The following is a 23,930-nucleotide window of genomic DNA, read 5'->3' as shown; positions in this document are numbered from 1 at the left end:
ACCTGCATAAAAGACACCTGTCCACAGAAGCAATCAATCAATCAGATTCCAAACTCATCACCATGGCCAAGACCAAAGAGCTGTCCAAGGATGTCCGGGACAAGATTGTAGACCTACACAAGGCTGGAATGGGCTACAAGACCATCGCTAAGCAGCTTGGTGAGAAGGTGACAACAGTTGGTGTAAGTATTCGCAAATGGAAGAAACACAAAATAACTGTCAATCTCCCTCAGACTGGGGCACCATGTAAGATCTGACTTCGTGGAGTTTCAATGATCATGAGAACGGTGAGAAATCGGCCCAGAACTACACTGGAGGATCTTGTCATTGATCTCAAGGCAAGTGGGACCATAGTCACCAAGAAAACAATTGGTAACACACTACCCCGTGAAGGACTGAAATCCTGTAGCGCCCTCAAGGTCTCCATGCTCAAGAAAGTCAAGTCAATATTATTTGTATAGCGCTTTTAACAATGCAAATTGCGTCAAAGCAGCTTTACATCGGCTTGATATAAAGCTCGGTGGCTTTATATCAGCTTTACAGTATTTAGACGGGGAAATAGTTTGTAGAAATAGTGTCATTCTCCTCTGGCCAGACAAAATCTGCAATTTAAATCTAGGCTAAAGCAGAATCAGATTGTGCAAAAGACTCATCTGGTTCCTGTGGTTTTGTCCCGATGGCCGTCCTGGAGACAGAGTCTTCACTGGGGATCAGTCTCTGGGGCTAATCTAGGTGTCCTGGCTGTAGAAGTCATCTCTAGGTGCTGATCCACCTTTAGATCTGGATACAGTCTGGATCTGGGTGGCTACGGTGACCTCGGAATAAGAAAGAAACAGACTAATATTAGCGTAGATGCCATTCTTCTAACAATGTAACAAGTACATCAGGTGTTTTGGGAAGTGTTCCCAGTTCCGGTTGACCTAATTAATGGAGCCTATCAATCCTTTAACGGATTTGAATTATAGAAATGCGATAGTGTATTATGTGTAAACCAGGTTAAAGAGATGGGTCTTTAATCTAGATTTAAACTGACAGAGTGTGTCTGCTTCCCGAACAGTGTTAGGAAGATTGTTCCAGAGTTTGGGCGCTAAATAGGAAAACGATCTCCCGCCCGCAGTTGATTTTGATATTCTAGGTATTATTAAATGGCCAGAGTTTTGAGATCGCAGCGGACGTGAAGGACTATAATGCTATAAGAGCTCATTCAAATACTGAGGTGCCAAACCATTCAGGGCGTTATAGGTAATACTTTTTGGCATCAACTCAACTCGCCATGTTTGGAGTTGGATGAATGCTGCCTATGACCCCAAGAACACCATCCCCACCGTCAAACATGGAGGTGGAAACATTATGCTTTGGGTGTGTTTTTCTGCTATGGGGACAGGACAACTGCACCGCATCAAAGGGACGATGGGCGGGGCCATGTACCATCAGGGCCAGGGCATTGAAAATGGGTCGTGGATGCGTATTCCAGCATAACAATGACCCAAAACACACGGCCAAGGCAACAAAGGAATGGCTCAAGAAGAAGCACATTAAGGTCCTGGAGTGGCCTAGCCAGTCTCAGACCTTAATCCAATAGAAAATCTGTGGAGGGAGCTGAAGGTTTGAGTTGCCAATCGTCAGCCTCAAAACATTAATGCCTTGGAGAGGATCTGCAAAGAGGAGTGGGACAAACTCCATAATATAAATGAAATCTATAATATATAACAATATATATATATATTTTTAAAGGGGTCATCGGTTGCCCATTTTCCACAAGTTGATATGATTCTTTAGGGTCTTAATGAAAAGTCTATAACATACTTTGGTTCAAATTTATCAATGGTAGAGTAAACAACACCCTTTTTACCCTGTCAAAATCAACTCTGTATTCAGCAACCCGTTTTAGTCCAAGTTCCTTTTAAATGCTAATGAGCTCTGCTCACCCTGCCTCTCTCTTCCATGGGGTGACGCTCAGTTCTCATGAGACTGTTTACTTTAGCCATGGAGCTTGCTAACTAGCATGTTATTAGAAAAGGCAATTTGCAAAGATTCATAAAAGAACCTTATACTCACTTCTTCTTTAGGTGAGTCTGGATCACGAATGATTCGCGTGAACATAAATGCATTTAGGTAGGTCAGGGGGCGCATTCCCTTTAAAAACAAAGGTAATCCACAGTGTCTTCAGCGAACCAGATGTCGGGAGTAAATGACGACTGCTATGTTCATTATTACATCCAACAACAGAACACCTCAATCGGTTAGTAGACATTCTTGTCTACATCTGCTCCAGCGTCTAAAAAATGACGGACTGATGACAGCTCACTCAGGGCGGGTCTAAGGTAAAACGAAAGTGTCAATCAACAATCGTGGGAGCGACCTGGGTTTGTGTGACGTCACACAGACAGGCATCTGAGAATGGCTTGATCTGAGAAATGGGAAATGATTTAACAAGATTTTAAAAAACACTGGGTGGATCTTTATCATTATAGGGTGGATGTGTACACACACTGCCAACACACATTTCCGTTCAAACAACTTGTAAAAGTGCATGTCACATCCGATGACACCTTTAATTTAATTTAATTATGCCAGTACCACAGTTATTTTATATATGTATAGGGTTTTTTGTTGTTGTTGTTGGTGTTGTTCATTAATAGACATTACATAATACTATACATAATATTATTTAGGTCCATTTAAAGAGGAAAATTTTAGATATTTTTCAAACGTGAAATTAACTGTAATGTACATGAACAAAGAATCCGTTAAACATTATATAAATGTACTAATGTATATTAATTATGTTAATAAAAGTCACCAATAAGTTCTGTATGCAGTTTGGCCATTAGAGAAATGAATAATTCATACAAACAGACAGTCAGCCCTTGTGGCAGACAATGCACCATGCCCTAGTGTTTGTTGAGATGTGCACTGTGCCCAGATTAGCCATTCAGATCAATAGTACTGCACTACCAGGGGATCAGAACACTTCTATCACTGCACACGTTTCCACTGACATCACCACCAATGGGATCGCAGAACACTCTTTAGCCCTTCACTGAGAAGGGGTGGGAGTATGCAGTGCTATTAAGGGCACTCAGATCAGCTGAAATATCAGCATACTACTACATATTTAGGTAGGCAGTCAACCATAGTGAATACATATTCTCCAGAATTCGGGTTCTACAACTTGCTAATACACACCCATGGCAACCTGCAGCAACACACTGGTTGTGACTTGTGATGAATGATTTTGATATGTCTCTGCTGACACCATGACATATTTCAGCAGGCTTTTCCCAAAGTTCAGCATGTATCACAGCTGTTAGGGTGAGGTTAGTTTCCATAGCTAGATTACTAGAGGAAAAGGCAGGGTCGATGGGGAGGGAAGAGCGAATGAGGCCGGACTTGTGCTTAAAATAGGAGTGGTAAGTATTCCAGTTATGTCCTGTAACATCACTATCTCTCTCTTCTACAAACCACAGGCATTCAAGAGCCAACAAAACATTAAGAGTCTCGCCGGCTTATCGACACAGCTGCAAGTGACAAACGTCCTCTCTCGCTTAACACGTTTGGCCATGATCTTTGTCTTTTGGGCACTCAAACAAGAGGTCTGTCAGCTGGTAAACTAATAACTAGATCCCTCTGTTACACAAAGCTCAAGTGACTCTCCCGATGATGGTTAATCTGAGCCTGAACCTGGCACAGGGCCTCCACGCACTGTGCCCCTAATGAGAAGCATCAATCAACCCTGGCAGCAACATTTACTTACCTGTCATCTGTATGAGAAATGGTCTTCATGGCCATGTGCGATATTCCTATGAGAGCCCAACATTCTGAATCCATGAGCCCACCTCTATATGGAGAACATGGAGTGATAACAGAGAAATCGAGAGCTGAACTTCGTAATAGTTTTCACCTGGGTTTGTTTCAGCAGGCAGAAGAACATTCAAAATAAACAGCAAACCCTCAGCTCATTCTTCCCTCTGGCTTTAGCGAGTAACAGAATGAGATCTGTCTCAGTGGGGCATGTAAATCTGAGCTCTCTTAACCCTCACAGCACTGATGAGGTAGAAATCCTAGCTCATCTTACTGGCATATGGAAAGACCCAGAAATTAATGGAAAGGAAGAGGAGAGGAACAGGTGCTGTGGTACGCATTTTAATGGAATAGTAAAGAAAATGAACTATTCTTAATATTATAGTAATTTAACTTTGATTTACTGTATATTTATGGTTGATCATGACTAATCATCCATAACAGCAAGCCTCCAAATCCACTGAAATATTCAGGTTGCTTATTGATTCCATTAACCTTCCCCTGATTCTCTGTTTATTCTAAATTGAACATGAAAGTATGGTTAAGTGACTACATCAAGAACCACTCTGAATGAGTTGACTTATTCAAACCAGTAATTAAGGCTGCATTTGAAATTGTATACTCTCTGAGTAGGTTCTTCTTTAGAATAAGTACTTCACAACAGTTAAAAAGCTCTATATAGTTTAAATGTAATCCAGTCATTGTTATTGGCAGTAAAGCAATTCATTTGTAATATTGTCATTGACAGTAAAGCAATGCAACTGATGCTGGTAGGTCATATGACATTCACAAATCCTCTCTCGATGCCTCATGGGATAGTATAAGCACACTTCAGAATCTTGCCAGAAGCAGTAGGCCATCCAGGTACTTTTTGTCTACTGTTTAAAGTTGGACATACTACTCTTTTCTACTTGCTATGGTACAAAAGTATGCATATGTGAATGCAGCCTAAGTTTGAAACTGATTTGTGTTTTTCTTTTTTTTCTTTTTTTTTGATCAACTGAATGAAAGAATCAATCCATTAGTTTGGAAATTGGTCTACATTAGTGTTGAGCATTTGTTACCTTAGAGAAGAATTCAACAAAAACATGCTGTCTACTTACACTCGATCTTTCTCCCTCATCATGTTCAATTCAATCTGAAAACTAAACTATTTCCTTTTCCAAGATGCTGTGAATTTTGTTGCAAAATATATTCAACTCATTTCTGTTAGTATTTTATAGCGTAGGTAGTTTAAAATGATCTTCCCCAACACTGTGCCCACCTGCTTTGCTGTCAAAATAAAGTACAGATTACCAGATATCTTTATTTCAAATACTATTTAGTAGTGCAGCTTCAAGCAAAAAACACCCACATCACCTTCACAGGAAAATGCAATAACAGTAATGGCCATCATTACCATTACCTCTGGATATTTCCAGCTGATTTGCTGATTCCAGCACAGGCATATGATATCAGTGGCTCGTGAATCATTACTATACATCTCATTACTCACGCATCTGTTAAAGAATCATTCAAAAATCCAAGGCCCTTAAGAACTTCTTAAACATGGCTAACCATCCAAATAACCTGCATTGACCTCTTAACCACATGCCCTCAGAGAAAGCAGGAAGTATGCATCCTAAAGTACATTTTGTGCAAATAAAAGGAAGAGAAGCACTCACTGGTCCTGTAAAATGAAGTCAGTGTTTTCTGAGGATATATGTCCCGTCACAGGATGCCTGAACGTCGTCGCCCTCAGGTTGTGGCTGTATCCAAAAGAAAGGGAGGGAAATGGGGAAAAACAAGAGAAGAAAAACAAAATGAGCAATCCGATATTAATCATGTTTAATTTGACACTTCCCTCCCCTGCTGTGGGTACTGTAGCCGTAAGAGCAACATTCTACAGGAATACACTAAATTTGTGGGATTCTGACTTTCCCGCAGGAGCGCAGAATGTGTGGCAGCGCTGAAGCCTGGCCAAGCCCACTCATATTATTTAACACAAAGTGTGGGGCTAAGCACAAACCGCTGCAGAAACTTTATTGATTTCAATTATACAGGGTCATTCACTGTTTTAACTAGAGCATTAAAACATCTCACTGTCATCAGGTGTAATAAGACAGAGACAGGGGGCTTCTAAGGGTGAGAGGACTGTGAAATAACACACATAATACGCCTGCTGTCATCGATTCAGTTATTCATTCTGTCTTCACACTGTGTGTTTGACTGAATGGGAGAGAGTGGTGGTAATTTGATGAGTAAGGAGGATCCCCATGAGTAAATGTGGTCCTATATGAGGGGAAAAGGCTCCACCACAAGTTACTTATCTGCCTATCATCATTTCCATTATGTTTAAAAAAAACTATATTAAGTCACTTTGCTTCAACGACTCTCTGTGGACTCAAGGCTGATAGATACAGTTAAAAGAACAGGCATAGTCATGCTTCAGGTTCACTGTATAGAAAAGTGAAGATGTCCTTCACAGTAGACAGAGGTTAGAACAGATGAGGTAAGACCTAAAACTACACTAGTAAAAAGTAATATATTTAAAATACATTTATTTCATACTAAGTATACAGTTCAAATCTATTACCAGGCTTACTGACATATCGCTTGAGACTTACTGATATAAAAATTATAATTCAACTTTTTTTGGAGTACTACTTGTGGCCAATGCACATTTCTTAATATTAAGCCTAAAATGTGCTTTAATGTCACGATTTAATGTCACTATGTCACAGTCTACAAGGTGACCTTCAGTCCAGGGCAGCAACAGCACTCAACATTCTGATCAGGAGATGATTAAAGGGTACACATACAAAGCAAGCAACGCTGAATGAACAGAACTTATTTTTCCTCTTAGCACTTAGATGACTGTAAGACTAAAGATCTCTATCATGAGCAGCATGGCTCAGAACACTTAAACTGCTACACAAAACATTAACAGCAAGTGATCTATATCACAAGAGATATATGTCAACATCCCCCAAAAACAGCCTCTCATACAAGCCTTCCTTCCATGGTGGTGGCACATTCACCATGACAAGAAAGCTTAGGTATGCGGCTTTCACAGTACACTGTCAAATTTAACAGGGTGTGGAAAACGCTTTTCTGCCTCTGCGAAACATGTCATCATACACCCCCAGTGACACAACATTGTCAAGTTCATTCTTTAGTGAACAATCATAACACAGGAATCCGACGTCCTCGTGAGATAGTTCAGCTGAATGCAAACACTACAACAAGCTTTTATCTCTAATTGAACATTTAGTGCATCAGCAAACTCTGCTGCATAAAAGCTTTTCAGTGGCTGCATGAAAGAACACTTGACATGAAATCATGTACTACAAAGCCTTCACTACAACAGTAGTTTTATGCAGCCTGATCCAGTTCCTGAATAAACACCATCCTGAAGTCAATTCTGCTAACTCGTTTGTGAAATTAATGTACGTAATGATCAATATCATCATAACAATACCAAATAAAAATTTACATGCAAAGAAAACGTGCAATAGAATTTGGTAAAAAGCTTTTTAACACTATCAAACAAAAAACACAACAACAACAAAAAAAGTGTCAAAAAAATGTAGAATAAATATTAGGAAATAATGTTTGCTAAAGCACTGGAACCAGCAGAAGTGCTCCTGAAATGCTGCATCCTTGGATTTGCAGTGAGCATGGTCAGTCCATCATTGTAATGTACGCTAAAAGACCCTCCTCTGAAAGGTTCTTCATCACTACAGGGCTCTCAGCCCTTTCTTAGGCAGCCTGACTGCAACCAGGCCTCTCTTTTTTTTTTTTTTTTTAAAGTATGCCATCCACATCTGAAAGGAATCAGCCGCAGACCTGCCGTCAGACTCCATTAAATTACATTCACCATTTTTTCAAACTTCAAGTCCCTATCGAGTCAGTATGAGTTAGGTATAAGAAACTGAATAATGCATTCTAATGGATTATAATAGCTAGATTTGATTTCACAAAGTGACTTTAAACCACAATCATTGTAAACAGATAGAATGCATGACTAAAATAACAGAATAGCAAATATATATACATGAATATATGAAAGTTTATTTAAATCACAGAATAAAAAAAGGTATTTGCAAATTTTTATCTCACAGTTCAAACTTACGTCTTTGCAAGACATAAACTCAGAATAGCCAGATACAAATTTCCAATTGCAAGAAAAAAGTCAGAATTGTGACAAGCTTGTTTCCACCAAGGACTAAGACAAAGACAAAGTGAAACTTCTCTCACAATTCTGAGTTTAGGCCTACATCTCACAACTCATATTTATTCTCAGAACTGAAAGGAAAAACATCTGAAGAGATCTGTGAGATAGAAACTCAGAATTCCCAGAGAAATTTGCAATTAACATTTTTTTCTTCTTTTTTTTAATCCATGGCAAAAATAAGCTTCCATACTACTGACAACACTGTATAAAAACTCTTCACGTCATAACAACCGTGGTAATCATATTTTTAGACCACCAAACACAACAAAACATAAGTGCTGATTATCTGAGAAGCAGCTCTCTAGGTCAAAAACTACAGTAAAACAAGCCAGAAGTGAAACCTGTACAAAATGATGATGCACGCAAGGTACTGTACCTCGCTCAGTCGTCATCAGCCTGGCAGGCACAGACTGGGGCACCTTCCTGCAATGGGCTACAAAAACACAAGCACATTTCCTCTTTCCCTAGCTTTGTTCCAAAAGAATCATGCCATGCTCTTTGCTAAACTATATCGGCCCTATACAATAGTTTTGCTATTTTCCACTGTTAATTAGTAATCTGCATTCTTTAGCTCTTTTGTTCTCATCATATTACTTCCGAACTACTTGCTACGGAATTCCCTGCATTAGCATTGGAGGATAAACAGAATGGCAAACAGTAGTGCTGTTTGTTTAGCCATGATGCAGGCAGCATATGACATTATGAATGATGATTATGAATTAACTCTTGTTCCTGTTGGACTGCTGCTTTGTCTTAATTCTGGAGACAAGAAAAATGGCAATGCATATGATTAATAAGACAAACTAGAGGTGTGTCAACCCCTTATATATTCTCAACAGCTTAATATATTGTCACATGACCATAGATTTTTTTTTTTTAATTTCTAAAACATTACAAGTTAAAAAAAAAAAAAACTATGGAAAGATGGACAACATGTAACAAACATTATGTCCAGTATTTCAGAAACCACAAGAATGCTAACATTCAAGTGGAAGAAGTTGTGTAGTGGTGCAGTCTGGCCTGTTGATATTCATCAGATTAAAGTCCACATAGAGAAGTATTACCTCACCTCTCCACTCCCCTAGTACTATGACAGCTCATACCCGTGGGATGAACATATCATTTGGCATCTCCCAAGAGCCGAACAGGCATTTGTGAAACCAAAAGCCATGTTTATATAGAGCAAAAACACCACATTATTTAACAAAACTGCTGATAACAGTACAGCAACACAAAACATACCCAGATTTCTCCTAGTACTGCAATTCAAGTCATAATGCAGAAAAGAAACCTCCACTGGTACTGCACTGCATCAACAACAACTTTATGGGACCTGTCAATGTTTAAGGTCTGTATCTAAAAAGAGTTTTAGAGGAAGACTTCAAAAGGAAGAATATGTTCTTAAATCAATGTTCTTTATTCTTCAGATTATTCAAAATTGGTCTTTTAAAAACTGTTCACGAAAGGTACTTTGGGGAACCCAAAATGATTCTTGTAAGGAATCACTACCAAAGCATTAATTTTTAAAATTGTGTATTTATATGGTGTGTTTTTCTAATGGTCACTTTCAATGGCCAAGACCCTTACATGAAAACACTATAAAAAAGTAACTGGCATTTTCAATGCCAAATTAAGATAGCATTATCACAAAGCACTAGGCTATATCAAGGGGTTTGTAACTAATCAAATGTGATTTCCCTGACTGATTAACCCAATTTAATTTCCTACCAACACAGTAACACTTAAAAATAGCAAGAGCAAAAATAACAGCACTTAAAATCCAGAAATATTCTTGAACCTCAGTTTTTAACTTCAGACTTTAAGTTCATAATATTATTGGCACAGTCTATTTTCTCAGCTGTAAAATGACTTCTCTAAGCAGGCCACTAAACAGTTATTACATTTGAAAAAAAAAAAAAGATTTATATTTTGTCACTGCAGAAATTTAGAGTCCAACGGTCAGCTAGCAGGCTGTACTGAATTTAACAATGAACAAACTCTGGGGTAATTCTGTATCAGATGTACCAAACTAACATCTCTCTTAGTAGAGCTTAAATGGCTAATCTAGGTACTTCATCACTTCAGGTGTACTATATTAGGGAAACAAGAGTACAGTCACTTTTACACTAAACACAAAGTTCTCATTCAACCTCATTTTCCACTCTTTATTTTTTTGCAGAGCATTCTACCCTAAAGGTGTCTCACCTGTAAAAGTGCAGTATTATCTACTTCTTCCTGGGCACATTCCGGGTCTGTTCTCTGAAACGGTGGCAGGATGAGAGAATCGCTCTGAAGGGAAAGTTGATATCCTGCTGAAGTGAAGCAGCCAAAGCTCTCCAATCTCCACGAGTTCTCCTGAGAACAGCCTGCCAGGAGTTTCACTCACCGCAAAGTATTTGACGGCCGTTCAGAGATCAAACTCTTTCATGGCCAGAACCGAGCTGAGCTACACAGCTTATCAGATCTAGCCCTCTTCTCTCTAACTTTCCCTCCCTCTCTCTCTCTAACTCCCACCCTCTCTGTCTCTTGCCAAACTACAGCCCATTAATGAGGACGTCAGTGGGCAGAAAACTAAATTGGGAGGTGTTTCTGTCCCAAAATAAATATTTCCTTGAGCTTCATAACCCAAACCAACCCGGTTCTATCACACTAGCCTGTCGGCCTCCCAGAAAGCATCTCTTGTTTCTATTGTATTGCCATTTTCTTTGGCAAAAGCACAGAGCTGATCGTTTCATTGTTTTGAGAGTTTCCTGTGCAAAAATGACTGACAATTGGAGGGAAAAACCCTGATGGTTTGAAAATATCACTATTTTTACTGTAAATTTGACCATATTCAATAGCCTGCAGAGGAATGTGTTTCCCCTCTGTTAACCAAAACCTTGTTCTGAGTCAAGGCACACACCACTGCACCAGCGTCAGACTCTCTCCGACAGCATGTTTGCCACATTTCAACCTACTGGCCAGACTGTGGGCTGTAAATACTAGTAGGTTAGCTCACAGGAGATAAAACATGAGGTATGCAGTCCAGGAAAACAGGTGTTATTTGCACGAAAGCAAATATTGAATCACATACACAAAAAAACCTTCAGCTAAATGGAACAATGGCCTTTACAGACTTATTTCAATTACCTTTGCACATTTAAAATAGTTTTAAAATGCATTTTTGCATTAAAATTTGATTTGCATTAAAAAAAGCTCTGAATAAAATAAAGCTCAAGTCAGCAGCAAAATAATCATCATGGAACTTTGTACAAAACACATCACATTAGGCATGAATTTCACTAAGAAATATACTCTACACTATAATAATCTATAGTTTTATGGACATTATATATCTTAGTCAAGAGGAGAGGCCGAGGAAGAAAAAAATCAATTGTAAGAGGAAAGCACTGTGGGATTTGGTTACTCAGCCTTGCAGTGAATTACTTTAACTGTGCCAATTTTCAGAAGAGAAATTGTCCAATTGTAATTCATTTTACCAGGTTGGTTTCACTGGATGATTTTAAAGGTTTTATATAGTGTATTCAAAATGCCATTTTATAGCGCTCTAGATCCTATTATTCACAAGTAGTTTTCCCCCCATATATTTTAAAGGCTATGGAGGAGTCACTTAAGGTGTCAATTAAATAAAACAAATTTCATCCCAATTTTAATTTTTTAAATAATCACTCTAAATTAACATGTAATTAAATCTTTCAAATATATTATACAGTATTTTAAATAAATATTTTGTTATAATAATGTTAACAATAATAATAAGATATTTATTTAAAGTATTAAGAAATTATTACAATTATAGAAGCATTACAATTAGGAGTGTAGCGGTACACAAACATGACGGTTCAGTACATACCTCGGTTTTTTGACGTCACGGTTTGGTATGGTTTCAGTATAGCAGGAGGAAAAAAAAAAAAAAGTATGAATACGTGTACCGCTACCCCTACTTAGAATGGATCTATCAATGCAAAGGTCATGAGTTTGAGTAAGTCAATTAGGATAAAACCATCTGCCCAATACATGAATGTAAATGTAAAAATGTTAAAACAAAATATATAAATCTACTCAACATTTTTGAGCACGTTTTGAGTCTAACCAGCAACAGTGACTGCTCTTTTCCTGCTGGTGGCATAAAGTACCTCTCTCTGAACACAATGACCATCTTTTCAATAACAACCCCTAATCTGCTGCTGAGTGACATCATCATAATGCCCTAGTCATGTCATGATTGCCTACGGAGAGAGCAAGGAACGAGGAGACGAAGAGTAACTCAAACAGCAGTCCTTTAATCAAAATCGAAGGAGTAACACAGTGCAGGCAGGATCACACATGTAGCACAACACAGACTTTCCCCGGACAAAGACAGACTGCACAGACTGGAACTTATTAAATGTAAGGGGTGACAAGGGCTGTATCCGAAATCGCCCCCTATACCCTCATTCACTATTCCCTACATTAGTCCACTCATATAGTTCACTTGAAGGAGTGAATGAAAACGAGTGAGTGAATTCGGACACTGAATGCACCGGAAGAACTACCGCTTTTGCATAGTTTGCTTCCTGTTAAATAATCATTTGAAACGGGCAGCTCCAATAGTAAGATTGAAGGATTTATCTAGAACTCAGTCACGGAAATGATGTATAAACCCTAATAGTCAATTTACAATTAATTTTGTACCTTTGTTGTATTCTGTACTGTATTACGCCGTGGACGAGCGCTTCTAAAATCAATGAATGGATGATTCAGCTGCGGGCGCCATCTTCCGGTGAGACGTGGGAATTGACTCGGCGCGCGACTCTCGCAGTGCATTCTGGGGATTCTCTAGCCGTTGAGTGTATATCGGTTGTACACTCGTTTTTGCGGTGCATTGTGGGATTGAATGAGTGCACTCGAGAACATCCACTAAGGTTTCGAACACCACTTAAAATGGCCGTCCCCTCAAATAGTGCACTATTTGAGGGTATAGGGGGCGATTTCGGATACAGCCAAGGGATAATCAACGAACACAGGTGAATCAAATGACTAATCACACATGGGGAAACTGGGTCACGGGGAGCACGTGGGGAGAAAAACATACACAGACAGTCCATAATCCTGACAAGTAAAGCATCCCTCTTAAAAAAAATATATATATATTGCTTCAGGGTGCCGTCACTGTGGGGCAAAAAAAAATCCTACCATTCTGACTACCTCAGGCTTCCATGATACGAAGGACAGTTTTCCAATATTAGGACACTTGGCATATAAAAGACCTCACAGGTCCAAACAAGCCTTGGTACAGGGGATTCAGAGCCCACCCTATTCATTACACAGCACATTTCAAAGGATAGCCCCCAATAATGAAGAGCACCCCAACAGAAAGCTAATTAGAGTGGAGTGAAAAGACAAGAGTCCTGGAACAACATATGGGAGATTTAGTTGGCCACAAACACAAATACTGTTGTTCACCCCGCCTGGTTGCTCACAGGCTCAGCTGCAGTACCCAGTCCACTGTGCAGCGTGACGGACTGAAGATGATGTACTAAACGACAAGCAGTGAGCATAAAGAGACATTTAAAAGGGAAGAAATGCTAAGACATAATTACCGAAATGATTAGGTCAATTTCCTATGCAAACAAACAGTAAAAGTCAGCACAACTACCCCATCGCAATTTATGAAATATCAAACATCTAATTACGCAGAAAATAATGTTTTTGATGTAGCCCATTTAATTTCAGACAAAACAGATTCAAATGAAAATCCGATCCAGCGTTTTGCTCGCTAACAGAGCATTACCATGACAACATTTGCTCAGATGAACTCCTTCGGATTTCAAAGCCCCCGGAAAAGCTCGTTCCAGAGCACCTGGAGGGGAAACTATGGAAAAGTCTTCAAAGTTTGAGAACAACTAACAAAACAAAAGTTGAACAATTTGAACCCTTGGCCTTGAAACAATCCTCATTTATGAGGTAGAGCTTCCTATGGTCAGCACTTCTAGTGGGTCTTTTAATAGCCTAATATTAACAAGCCCATCAAACACCTTGTCATTAGTCGGCAAAAAAGTCTTAGTTAAATAACTACTGATCAACAAAGCGCTATATGCACCCCCTTTGTCCATAAACCGAGATCTTCATGATGGCCTGAGGGAAAAGATGCGCCCGTAGGAATACAGCAGCATCAGCACTTCCATCACTTCACTGGCACAAAATTAGCCTGCTGATAAATATTTATAAAGAACTATTTCACAGCAATTTATCACAGAAATAGCTGTTTTATGGCCACCCAGACAGTCACAATGAAATGAATTTCAAAGGCACTTAGAAGATCAATAGCGACAGCAATTTGTGTTCAGTGCAGAAAAAAAAGTTGAAGTTACCCGGAATAAAAAAGATTGGGGGATCGATAGTGAGTTCTGCAAAATCTGGGGAAACAATTAGCGAAACACGCCCAAACCTGCTTCATCTAAATCAGGAACGGTGACCTGTGCCGGGTTCATTAAGAAACTGTGGCGACCCCAACGACGGCCTACAACACGCCTCCTGAGTTCATCTCAGCTTGGCACAGCCTCTCAAACTGCCAGGAAATTTTAGCTCCACTTCTGAAACATTGATTCACATCAGCTAACAGCTCACGTATCATAGCAGAGGTATAACATTAACAAAAACATCATGTAGCTTTTATGCCTTTGCTAACACATATGGCGCGATGGGACCTAATGACAGAAGAGACGGAATGAGATGGACATGAGTGGCTTTCATAAGCAATTCTGAGTCAAACAAATGTCAGACAGGGAGAAAAAACAAATAAAGTCACAAACCATAAAGTTTTCACATCAACCACCCGACAGATGCCATGTCTAGGTTTAGTACCTCAGCATCTGCAGTAATAGCTGCAGGATAGGAGTGACATGCCCTGAGACTGCAGCAGAGCAGCAGCACATATGAATATCAACATTCTAAGTAGAGAACAACATCTTACAATAATCAAATAACAGCTGAAATGTCATTATAGTGGTGACTTTTCAAATTCATAAGCTATTCCAAGCACTGCAGTAACAAATTTGTTTTTAGAAACAAGGCAGAACACAAGATGCATATGCTTGTGATACTGTGTTTATGTTGCTTCCTTTGGGACTGCAATTAATCATGCTTAATAACAACATACAATATTTTCTGCCTTCTTTTCCTTTCCATAGCTTGCTACTTATTACATGATATTGCATACTTAACTATTACTATTTCTTACCATCAATGTTGAAAATAGTTGTGCTGTTTAATATTTTATGTGTAAACTGTGATGCATTTTTCCCCAAAATTCTTTGATGAATAGAAAAAAAAGCATTTATTTAAAATAGAAATATTTTGTAACAATGCACTTTTTTTAATTTTTTGGTGAATAAGCATTGAAAAAAAAACAACTTTTGAATGGTAGTTTACACACATACAAACAGGGCTCTATGAAATCAGTTTTATTTTTCCCAAATTGGGTTTAATTTTTTTCCCAAACTCAGTTTTTCAAACAGTTTTCCAAACTCAGACTTTTTTCAGACTCTTTTCATTGTTAAATTAAATTGTATTAATCAAAAAGCATGTCTAATTAATTAAAATCACGACACACAATTTAACAGCAATTTATTAAAAGTTTAACAAAAATTACATATTTAAGGCCCTATGAAATATGTTTTCTCAAATTTAGTTTTATTTTTCTCAAATTCTGTTTTCAATGGATTCCATTTTAATAGTTTCATTAAAATAAATGCATTATTAAAATAAATTAATAATCAAAAGCTCCTCTAAATAATTTATTTTCTTTTTTATTATTGTTATTATTATATACTGTGTTGTGTATTTACATTTTACTGGTAAACAAGTTATGGTAAATACTTTTTCTGGTAAATATCCTTAAAAATAAAGTTTTAATAATAATTGATTACATTAAGTAATATATTTCTGCCACAGTTTCTTTAAGTTAAACCAAACTTTTATTTTGACAGGTTGTTGTGAAGACCTTCAAGTTTCTCTGTTTTTATGACGTGACGATAATTTTTCTCAAAAGAAATGGTAAAATGCTCATAAAGTGACTCTCAGGGCAGTTCTAGAGATTAGGTTCATGTCTTCATGTACTCATATAGTGAGAAGGCAGAGGCTGAAAACACCACGAGCATTGCATGCACTTCAGTGTGTGTGTAGTAAACTAAACCCATTCATTCACACAGAGATGCACAGAATAAGCAATATTTACATTTAAATAGTATTTTTGTGGCTTAATATTCTGAAATTAGTCCATATCTCGTTTTGATTTAAGTGTACTTTCCAAAATTTGGCAAATTCCCTGACATTCCATATTATAAAGTAAATTAATTTTTATGACTGGATTCTGTCCTAGTTTTCCACATTGCGTAAATCATATGACCCTACATATAATCACAAAGATGTTAACACAAGGGCAATATTCTTCACAACTGCATTCTCTGGGCTACAATAAGATGCTCAATCTTGATTGTGTGCTGTTTGTAAGTTTGGAATTGAATGATTGTGGCGTTCAGTGATCTGACGCAGCTAACCAGTAATGACAGAGTGATTGGTCTGCACATTTGTCGCAGTAATAAGGAAGCATGCGGTCTGTAGTCTTAGATAGCCCCAGGCACCACATCACCACTGCCATCCAAAATGAGGCTGTCATAGAGCGATATTAGAAACGCTGATACTGATTATAATGCTGCAGATTAAATTCACAGGTGCTTTGAAAAAAATGTAGAAACAATATCAGATTCTATTAAAAAACACTCAGGCTCATTTTTCTTTGTAAATAGGACTGTTCCTACTTAAGAATTTAAGCCCCCTGTGTGTTTTGTACTAGCCTGAGAGCACAAACTATAATTTCTTCTTCCTCTGAAAGCCAGGTAATCAACAGCAGCAAGATTCATTTAATGGCTCAGCATCAGGAATACACACAAGAATGCAATAAGGCACAAACAAAAATTAAAAGGAGGCACTTTGACCACTTGAAACACCTGGAAATCCTGATTTATCGGTTCGGGACAAAATATCCACAAAAAAAAAAACAATGCACACTGGATGAAGTCATTATAAAGACAAGCAACCAAATTATGCCCAATGCATTACACTAAGTCCTTTTTTAATAGGATTAAACTGATTAATGAAAAATAAATAAACCCAGAACAAATATGCACTAACCAAGACATTTACATTATTATAGTTGTCTGATGTGGGTTTCATGTTATCAAATAGATATGTAAAACACTGACTTTGTCATCAGAGCATGTGACTGCATCAGTATTCTTGGGATCAGTAACATTCAGTGACCTGCCAGTGACCTGAGAAAATTTTAACCTGAAATTAAATCTGAGATGCAGTACCTTCTTTCTGACTGTCGGAATGAAAATGAGATGAAGATATGTGACAATACATTGTCAGCAGAGTGCTGGAGAGGAAAATATTGCTGTGGCAGTTGTTCTTTGGGCATAAACATGTTCCTGTGGCCTCCACACGGTCAACATCAGAGCAACCCTGAGAATATCTGCAGCAAGGACACAGTCTCAACCTCTGCAGGAGCGCAGAGTCATTCAGGAAATACACATTCCTCTCAGGCCACGCTCTTCCTACTAATAAGTGCTGTCAACTGCCCATCATACAGAAGGCATACAGAGAATGCTAATAGTGTACTTTAAACTCACCCTCCAACTGAAAACTCATCACAGATGTCTTTTTTAGAATATTTTGGAGGTCATAAAATGTAAATATGCATTGTTCAAAAGACTGGGGTCAGTAAGAAAGAAATTAATATTTTTATTCAGGAAGAAATTATTACAATTTCTTATAAAATTCTAATCAAATAAATGCAGCCTTGTTGAGAATAAGATATTTATTTCAAAAACATTTTGAAAACAACTCTGCAGGTGACAGTGATATTAAAAACTTCAGTTTTTCAACTATTGCAGTCTAACTCTAGGGGAAATTTGAAGCTAAAGAAAAGTAACCCAAGGACAAAATCAAAGAGCAGCACAGGAAGAATTTATTCCCCCTGTCATTTCTCAGGTCAGATGAAGGCACTAAATTATTATGTGTTTCTGTAACTTCAGACATCTTGTAATCTCAAGCGCTTTGTTTCTGACGAGACCTCTGTGCAGTTTTCAGCTCATCTCTTTAGATTAGAAATGTAAGGTCCTGTGCTATTTTTGGGATGCTCTGCAGTTGAGGTTTCGACAGGCGATGGCTTCAGTTCACCCCAAACACTTAACTGCATTTATCACTGATGGTTCTTTTCCAAATGTAAGCAGAGTTGTCACAACGTTAGGCTTCACATTGCAATAAAACAGATTTACAGCAGCCCGGATACAGCATTGGCATCAGAGCCAGTGTTCTTGCTATTTGCCAAAAACAGTATCTATGGTAACACCAGTGATGGGATGTTTGCTAAAATGTTTCAATTCAGATCAGCCAAAAAATGACCATTTAGACAGTCACCTCTTATGGTTGGCTGTTAAAACAAGTTATTACTTCCTATTAGCTAAGTCAACGGGCCATTCGATTTTCTAGTAGTAGCAACGATGCCTTCAACAACCAATTACCATGTGGAAGAAGGGGAAAAAATGCTGAAAATCTGGTTTTCCTCAGTCTAGGAACAACTGTGCTGCATTTAACAACAGGACCTTGTGGTTGTTGTTTTGTTACTATTGCACACTGCAGTTCAGTAGACACTGATGTTATTAGACTGAATCCCCAATGTAGAAGCGGAAGAATTTTTTTAAAATGCAAATATTCCAGCCTCAAAGAACAAGCAATGACTCACACTTAGCTGCACATTGTTCTATAGATGTCATACTGTGCTGTAACTGAGCAGCTGTTTTCTGGCAAAATGCTGTTTTCTTCTGTTTATTTTGCTTTAAGGTGTGACTGGCCAAAAGAAAGTGTGCTTTAATTCATTTATTTTTTCATGTTTTCTATCATAGTAAGGAATTTCAATTGATCTCTAATGCTTTTATAGCTAGTGATACTTCATATTCCCTATCTCTAAATCTTACTCACACAAACTCTTCTACATTTTCATTAAAACACAATTCTGTATGTTTACAAACCTTTTTTCCAAACAGTTGGTAGATCCATTATGAGGCACAAACACACATGTACAAACATAAACCACATGTTCACATCTGGATTATATATTTCATCTCTGGACTAAATCTAAATCTTGGGGGGGGGTTATGAACATAATCCCAACAGAAGCCATTCCAACTTTCTAAATCTTAACTAAGTCTTGAAAAATGTGTGTTATATCGTTGATACTAAAAATGGTCCTTCAGCAATATCCACTACACATAAAGGCCAACACAATCCATTATGTATAAGGAGATGTAGCTCACTCTAAAGCCCCCAACTCCATGCTCTCTGCACTGAACAATAAATAATCACTGAGCTCAAATGGAACTAGCACTAACAAGTCAATTAAAAAAATCAATACATTGCCAACTCACACTAAAGTCACAGAAGCCACAGGAATCTTGTGGTATCACAGGCTAATGTTTGTAGTCACTAAAACTTTCTAAATAGTCTGATTTTGGACTTTCATCATTTGGAAACAGGAGCTCACCTCCATTCACAGCATCTACATGAACTAAAGAGCTGCAGTCTGGCATCTCCTGTTGTGGAGGACCAGAGGTGAGCTGTAGAACAGATGCAGACTCTATTTAACGGGCCCTTAAGGACATAGACACAGACAGAAATAAAGCTGTCTGATGTCAGACACAGTATTCATTTCAGTGAGTCTGCCAGAGGTTTCTCTGTCTTCTACAACTCCTCAAATAAATGCAAAAGAAAAAAGAAAGAGCCCACCCATGGAGATGGGTCCTTTATCTTAATTACAAAGATGAAATATGTATTGCTGTGCCATACAACAAGCAGAATTGCAAAACAATGACCATTTTCAAATGGTATCCTTAAATCCCTGTCTGCCATTGCTCACACAAACTCATGCCATTTCAGCAAACATTACAGAATGTAGAAACACTGATAGCAGAGTCACAATATTTAAATTTTAGGAAAACATTTTAATACCTAAATAAAATATACTTTTCTTTGCCTTTTTTATAACTCCCAATAAGGGCTGGTATGGACAATTTATTGAAATATAATCAAAATTGTGATATGGCTTTGTGTGATTATCAAATAACGGTTGTAATGTTTCAAACTGAAGAAATTAAGACATGTATTAGTCAAATATTAGTATGGCAATTTATCAGTTGTACTTATCAGAAATAAAAATGCCTTAAAACTCACAATCACAGTTTTTATTATAGCCAATTTTTATTTTTCTCCAGTGCAGCCCTACTTTCATTGTATATAAAACGGAGTTTTCCCTTTAGACATGAACTGGCAACTCTAGAATATGATGCATAGCCATTAGCCAATGTAGCTATGAAACAGTCATGCAAGATTACTGAAGAACAATGACCATGTGACCTACAGCCAAGACATGTGTTAATACCATAATAGGTATTGTGGTATTTCTGGAATGTTTTAGGTTAAGATTTGAATAATTTTATGATGAATAATCAGTTATTTTTTCCATCAAAAGTGTAGAAAAGATATAGATTGAGAGAGACATAAAAGTGGTGAAAGCAGTACTAAGGGGCTATCAAAAACATTCACAATCCTACTCAGATTCAGCTGTTGGCCTTCGTCCTTCTGTCACCTCCAAGTCAATATTGTCACACAGACACAACACACTGAGCGCCGTACACACCAATCCAGTTATAAAACAACCAGTCTGGTTTTAAAGCATATAGATATGTATTAGCCTTGTGAACACTCTACCCGTACACACAATCAGCTCTGACTAAAAACAGCACCGATCAGATAAGGACAGGGACACTGCAGTAAGTGGAATGTTTGGGCTGAACGAGGACTGATGGCTTCAATGTAATAGTTTAGAACAAGCAAATATCAGGTACAGAAAAACCAAACACACAATACAGTCAGAATGAAAAAACATGGTCATTTTGGAATGATCAGCCATATGCCCACTAAATCTTTTTCTTTTTCCTGTACTAACTGTATATCCAGCTTTTTTTTTTTTTGTACCCTCTCTTGGAGTTCAATCTCCAGGATGAGTTGTGATCAGCTAAAAGGAGAGCATCCACACGGATCAGTGACACCTCCTTAAGTCTCTCCCTATTCTCATTTTAGACTGCAGTGGGAAAGACATGCTTTCCTTCCCAGAAGAACCCTTTCTAACATGCACCAGTAACTCAACCTGTGCTTCATTAGTTAAAAGAGCAAATAGAAGTCACGACTGAAATGCTGGTGAAGAAGAATATAACTACAGGGTAAGCCAGCGTGACATCAAGAGATTATTACTTTAACAAGTGAAGCTGTAAATGTAAGTGGCTAATCTGATGAGCAGACATGAATGTGACAAATTCCTGAAACTGAGATAATTAGTAAATGACAAACAATATAGAGTGCAGAAAGTATAATTCAAAAACATTAAACCAAATATTGTCAGATTTAGCCAAAAAAAGTGTCCATTTTAGTCTTTTTATACATAAATATTTCAAAAAGTTCTATTACATTTAAATCATTATTCAATCTTTAAATGTTAAACCTAAATGTTAATGTTAAATATAAATCTTAAATACAAATCTAAATGTAAATTTTTACTATAAAGCTTGATTTAGTGACCATATAGGCCTTCTTTGCCAGTGACATAAAACCAGTGCTACAGGCAGCAGAAATGTTGTTTTATATAATGTTCACTATTTTACATTCAGCACCCCATAACACAGTGCCTGCTAATATAGTGGTTGGCTTTTATGTTGAAGCCCAAAGCACAAAGTCTAAAAAGATAATAACACTTAATCACATAATTTTCTATCCGTTTACTGTGAGTAATGTACTATGGAGTAAAGTAAAATAGTGCATGGCACTGCATAAAGCCAAAACAACTGATGCATTTATAGTCAAGACAGCAGACTAAAACCATATCAAAGTGGAATGGCATGTCATCTCCAGCTTCATACTACCCAGGCCCTTTGTTCACAAATAATTCCCTCCCAGGACCTCAACAAAGACATTCTGGGATTTTGGACAATTTCCTGGAATTCCAAATTCCACTGTTAAATCACTTGAAACAAACAGGTTTCATGATTCTATTCTAGGAATATCAGATCCAGGCCTCTCCTCAAAGGTGTTTTTCTGTCTCAAACCAAAGTACCCATGACTGATTGATTGAATTTCCCCCAGTAAAAACAGTCTCTGCAGCTCCTTCCAGGATCCACATTAAGACCCAGTGGCTATACCACAGATGACGGCTCGAAGATGACATGAAGTCTAGGCCAGAGCTGTCACTGGGGTTTCACACTAGAGGTAACAGGAGGGGCAGCCAGAGGGGGGAATGATAAATAGATGGGGTCTATTTTTTCATAACCTGCTCTGTGACACCAAGACCCTTTCAGCATCATAACAATGAGTAGGTCAAACAGTATAATGACAGAGCAGACAGGTGAAAACTGTAAAAGCGCAAAAGTTTAAAAGTGTAAAAATAAAGGTAAAAACAAATAAGTAAGAAATATTATAAACGATGTAAAGATATGAGACATAATAGATTATAACAATGGGACCTATAATCCATTGTAACTTAAGTGGATTTAATATGTTCATTGTGAGTTAGTTTAAGTTCTTAAAAAGTCGTTATGATTATTCATGAGATGATACTATACAAAGGTTTTATAAATAATTATTTATTCATTATAATGCATTAAAATACCCTTATAATGCATTATAAGCATATGCCTCATAGAAATTGTTACCAAACTGTTTTCTTTTTTTTTTTTTATAAATTAACTATACACCGAAAAAAGTGAAGCTATCATGGCCAACCAATGGTAGATGGGTGAGTGATCAGGAAAAATTATTGAAAACAAACAACTATTTTAACAGTTCCATAATGAAGCTATATAATAATAAAGCTGATATTAAAGCTACCCTAATAACTCTGATCTAAAAATGTGAAAAGTGCAGTTTAGAGCTATGTTTGCAATAATAAATAACAGGCCTATGATATACAAAGATGAAAATTCAGAAAACTATTTCGCAAATATGTGTGTGAGAGAGAGATTAAATGAGAAATGTAAGTAGCTCCCAAACAAGAAACATAATCTCATCTTGAATCTCACTAGATCTGCCTGCATATCCCAGGAGTATCTCATGGCTGTATCAATAAACCAGAAGCCTGAACAAATCCCACACAGATCGTTCTGCAAATGACTCTTGAATATTTCACTTGCATAATTCAAATGATCAAAGCGGATACAAGCAGAGAGCACACAGCTACAGCAAGCATGAATAACCACAGGCTATATTCCTAAAGGAAACCTTTTTGAGTCAACATCAGCAGTGAATTAAAAGCTTAACAGTATCAAACAAGAGATCCATCCTAACATTATCCACCATGACGGGACAATTGTCAACTTTCACGTATAAATCGGCACATGCATAAGTCAGTATAACTGATACAGGTCTAGATCTACAGATTTGTGTTTCTGAAGCTGGAGAAACAGAGCAAATACACACCTGTGCGGCACATTGCAGGAGCGCTGCTCAGATTGAGGGATGTGCTCAGAATAACTCGCCTGGTTCCACATGCTTGCCGCAGGTTTGCTAGCTTACGGTAAACACTCCTCTGAGCGGAGCACAGCTGCTGTTACTGCTGCAGACAAGCACTGCCCAGCTCACGAGTTTCATTTAAACGGCCTTCCCGCTCCCGGGATGTCCCACTCACCGAGAGACATGGGGGGGGATGGGGATGGAGCACAAGCAGCTAGCATGCACATCAAAACACACAACGCAAGAGTGTTTCACCTCTGCTGCACCTCGCAATCTTTCACGCTCACGTTTGTCACGGTTATATGACGAG

General features: G+C 37.9%; 1 protein-coding gene across 8 annotated transcripts in view; it reads right to left on the bottom strand.

Moving 5' to 3' along the window:
- The window catches only part of LOC306884038 (pleckstrin homology domain-containing family A member 7-like), a 117,452-nt gene that overhangs the window by 65,258 nt on the left and 28,264 nt on the right, over window positions 1-23,930 (bottom strand). For 4 of the 8 annotated variants that reach the window (XM_079439667.1, XM_079439668.1, XM_079439669.1 and 1 more), the window contains exons 1-2: window positions 23,588-23,735; window positions 5,469-5,552 (exon numbers count right to left, since the gene is read on the bottom strand). In XM_079439667.1, coding sequence (XP_079295793.1) covers window positions 5,469-5,552; window positions 23,588-23,658 — 155 coding nt within the window. In that variant the 5' untranslated portion in view covers window positions 23,659-23,735. Of the gene's footprint in view, window positions 1-5,468; window positions 5,553-10,225; window positions 10,523-23,587; window positions 23,736-23,930 lie in introns of those variants that run through there. The other 4 variants (XM_079439670.1, XM_079439672.1, XM_079439673.1 and 1 more) reach the window with 3 other exon arrangements.

This window comes from Barbus barbus (assembly GCF_936440315.1).
Source record: "Barbus barbus genome assembly, chromosome: 1".
NCBI lineage: Eukaryota > Metazoa > Chordata > Actinopteri > Cypriniformes > Cyprinidae > Barbus > Barbus barbus.
The sequence above is the reverse complement of the archived record's forward strand: the minus strand, read 5'-3'. Positions and strand labels throughout refer to the sequence as shown.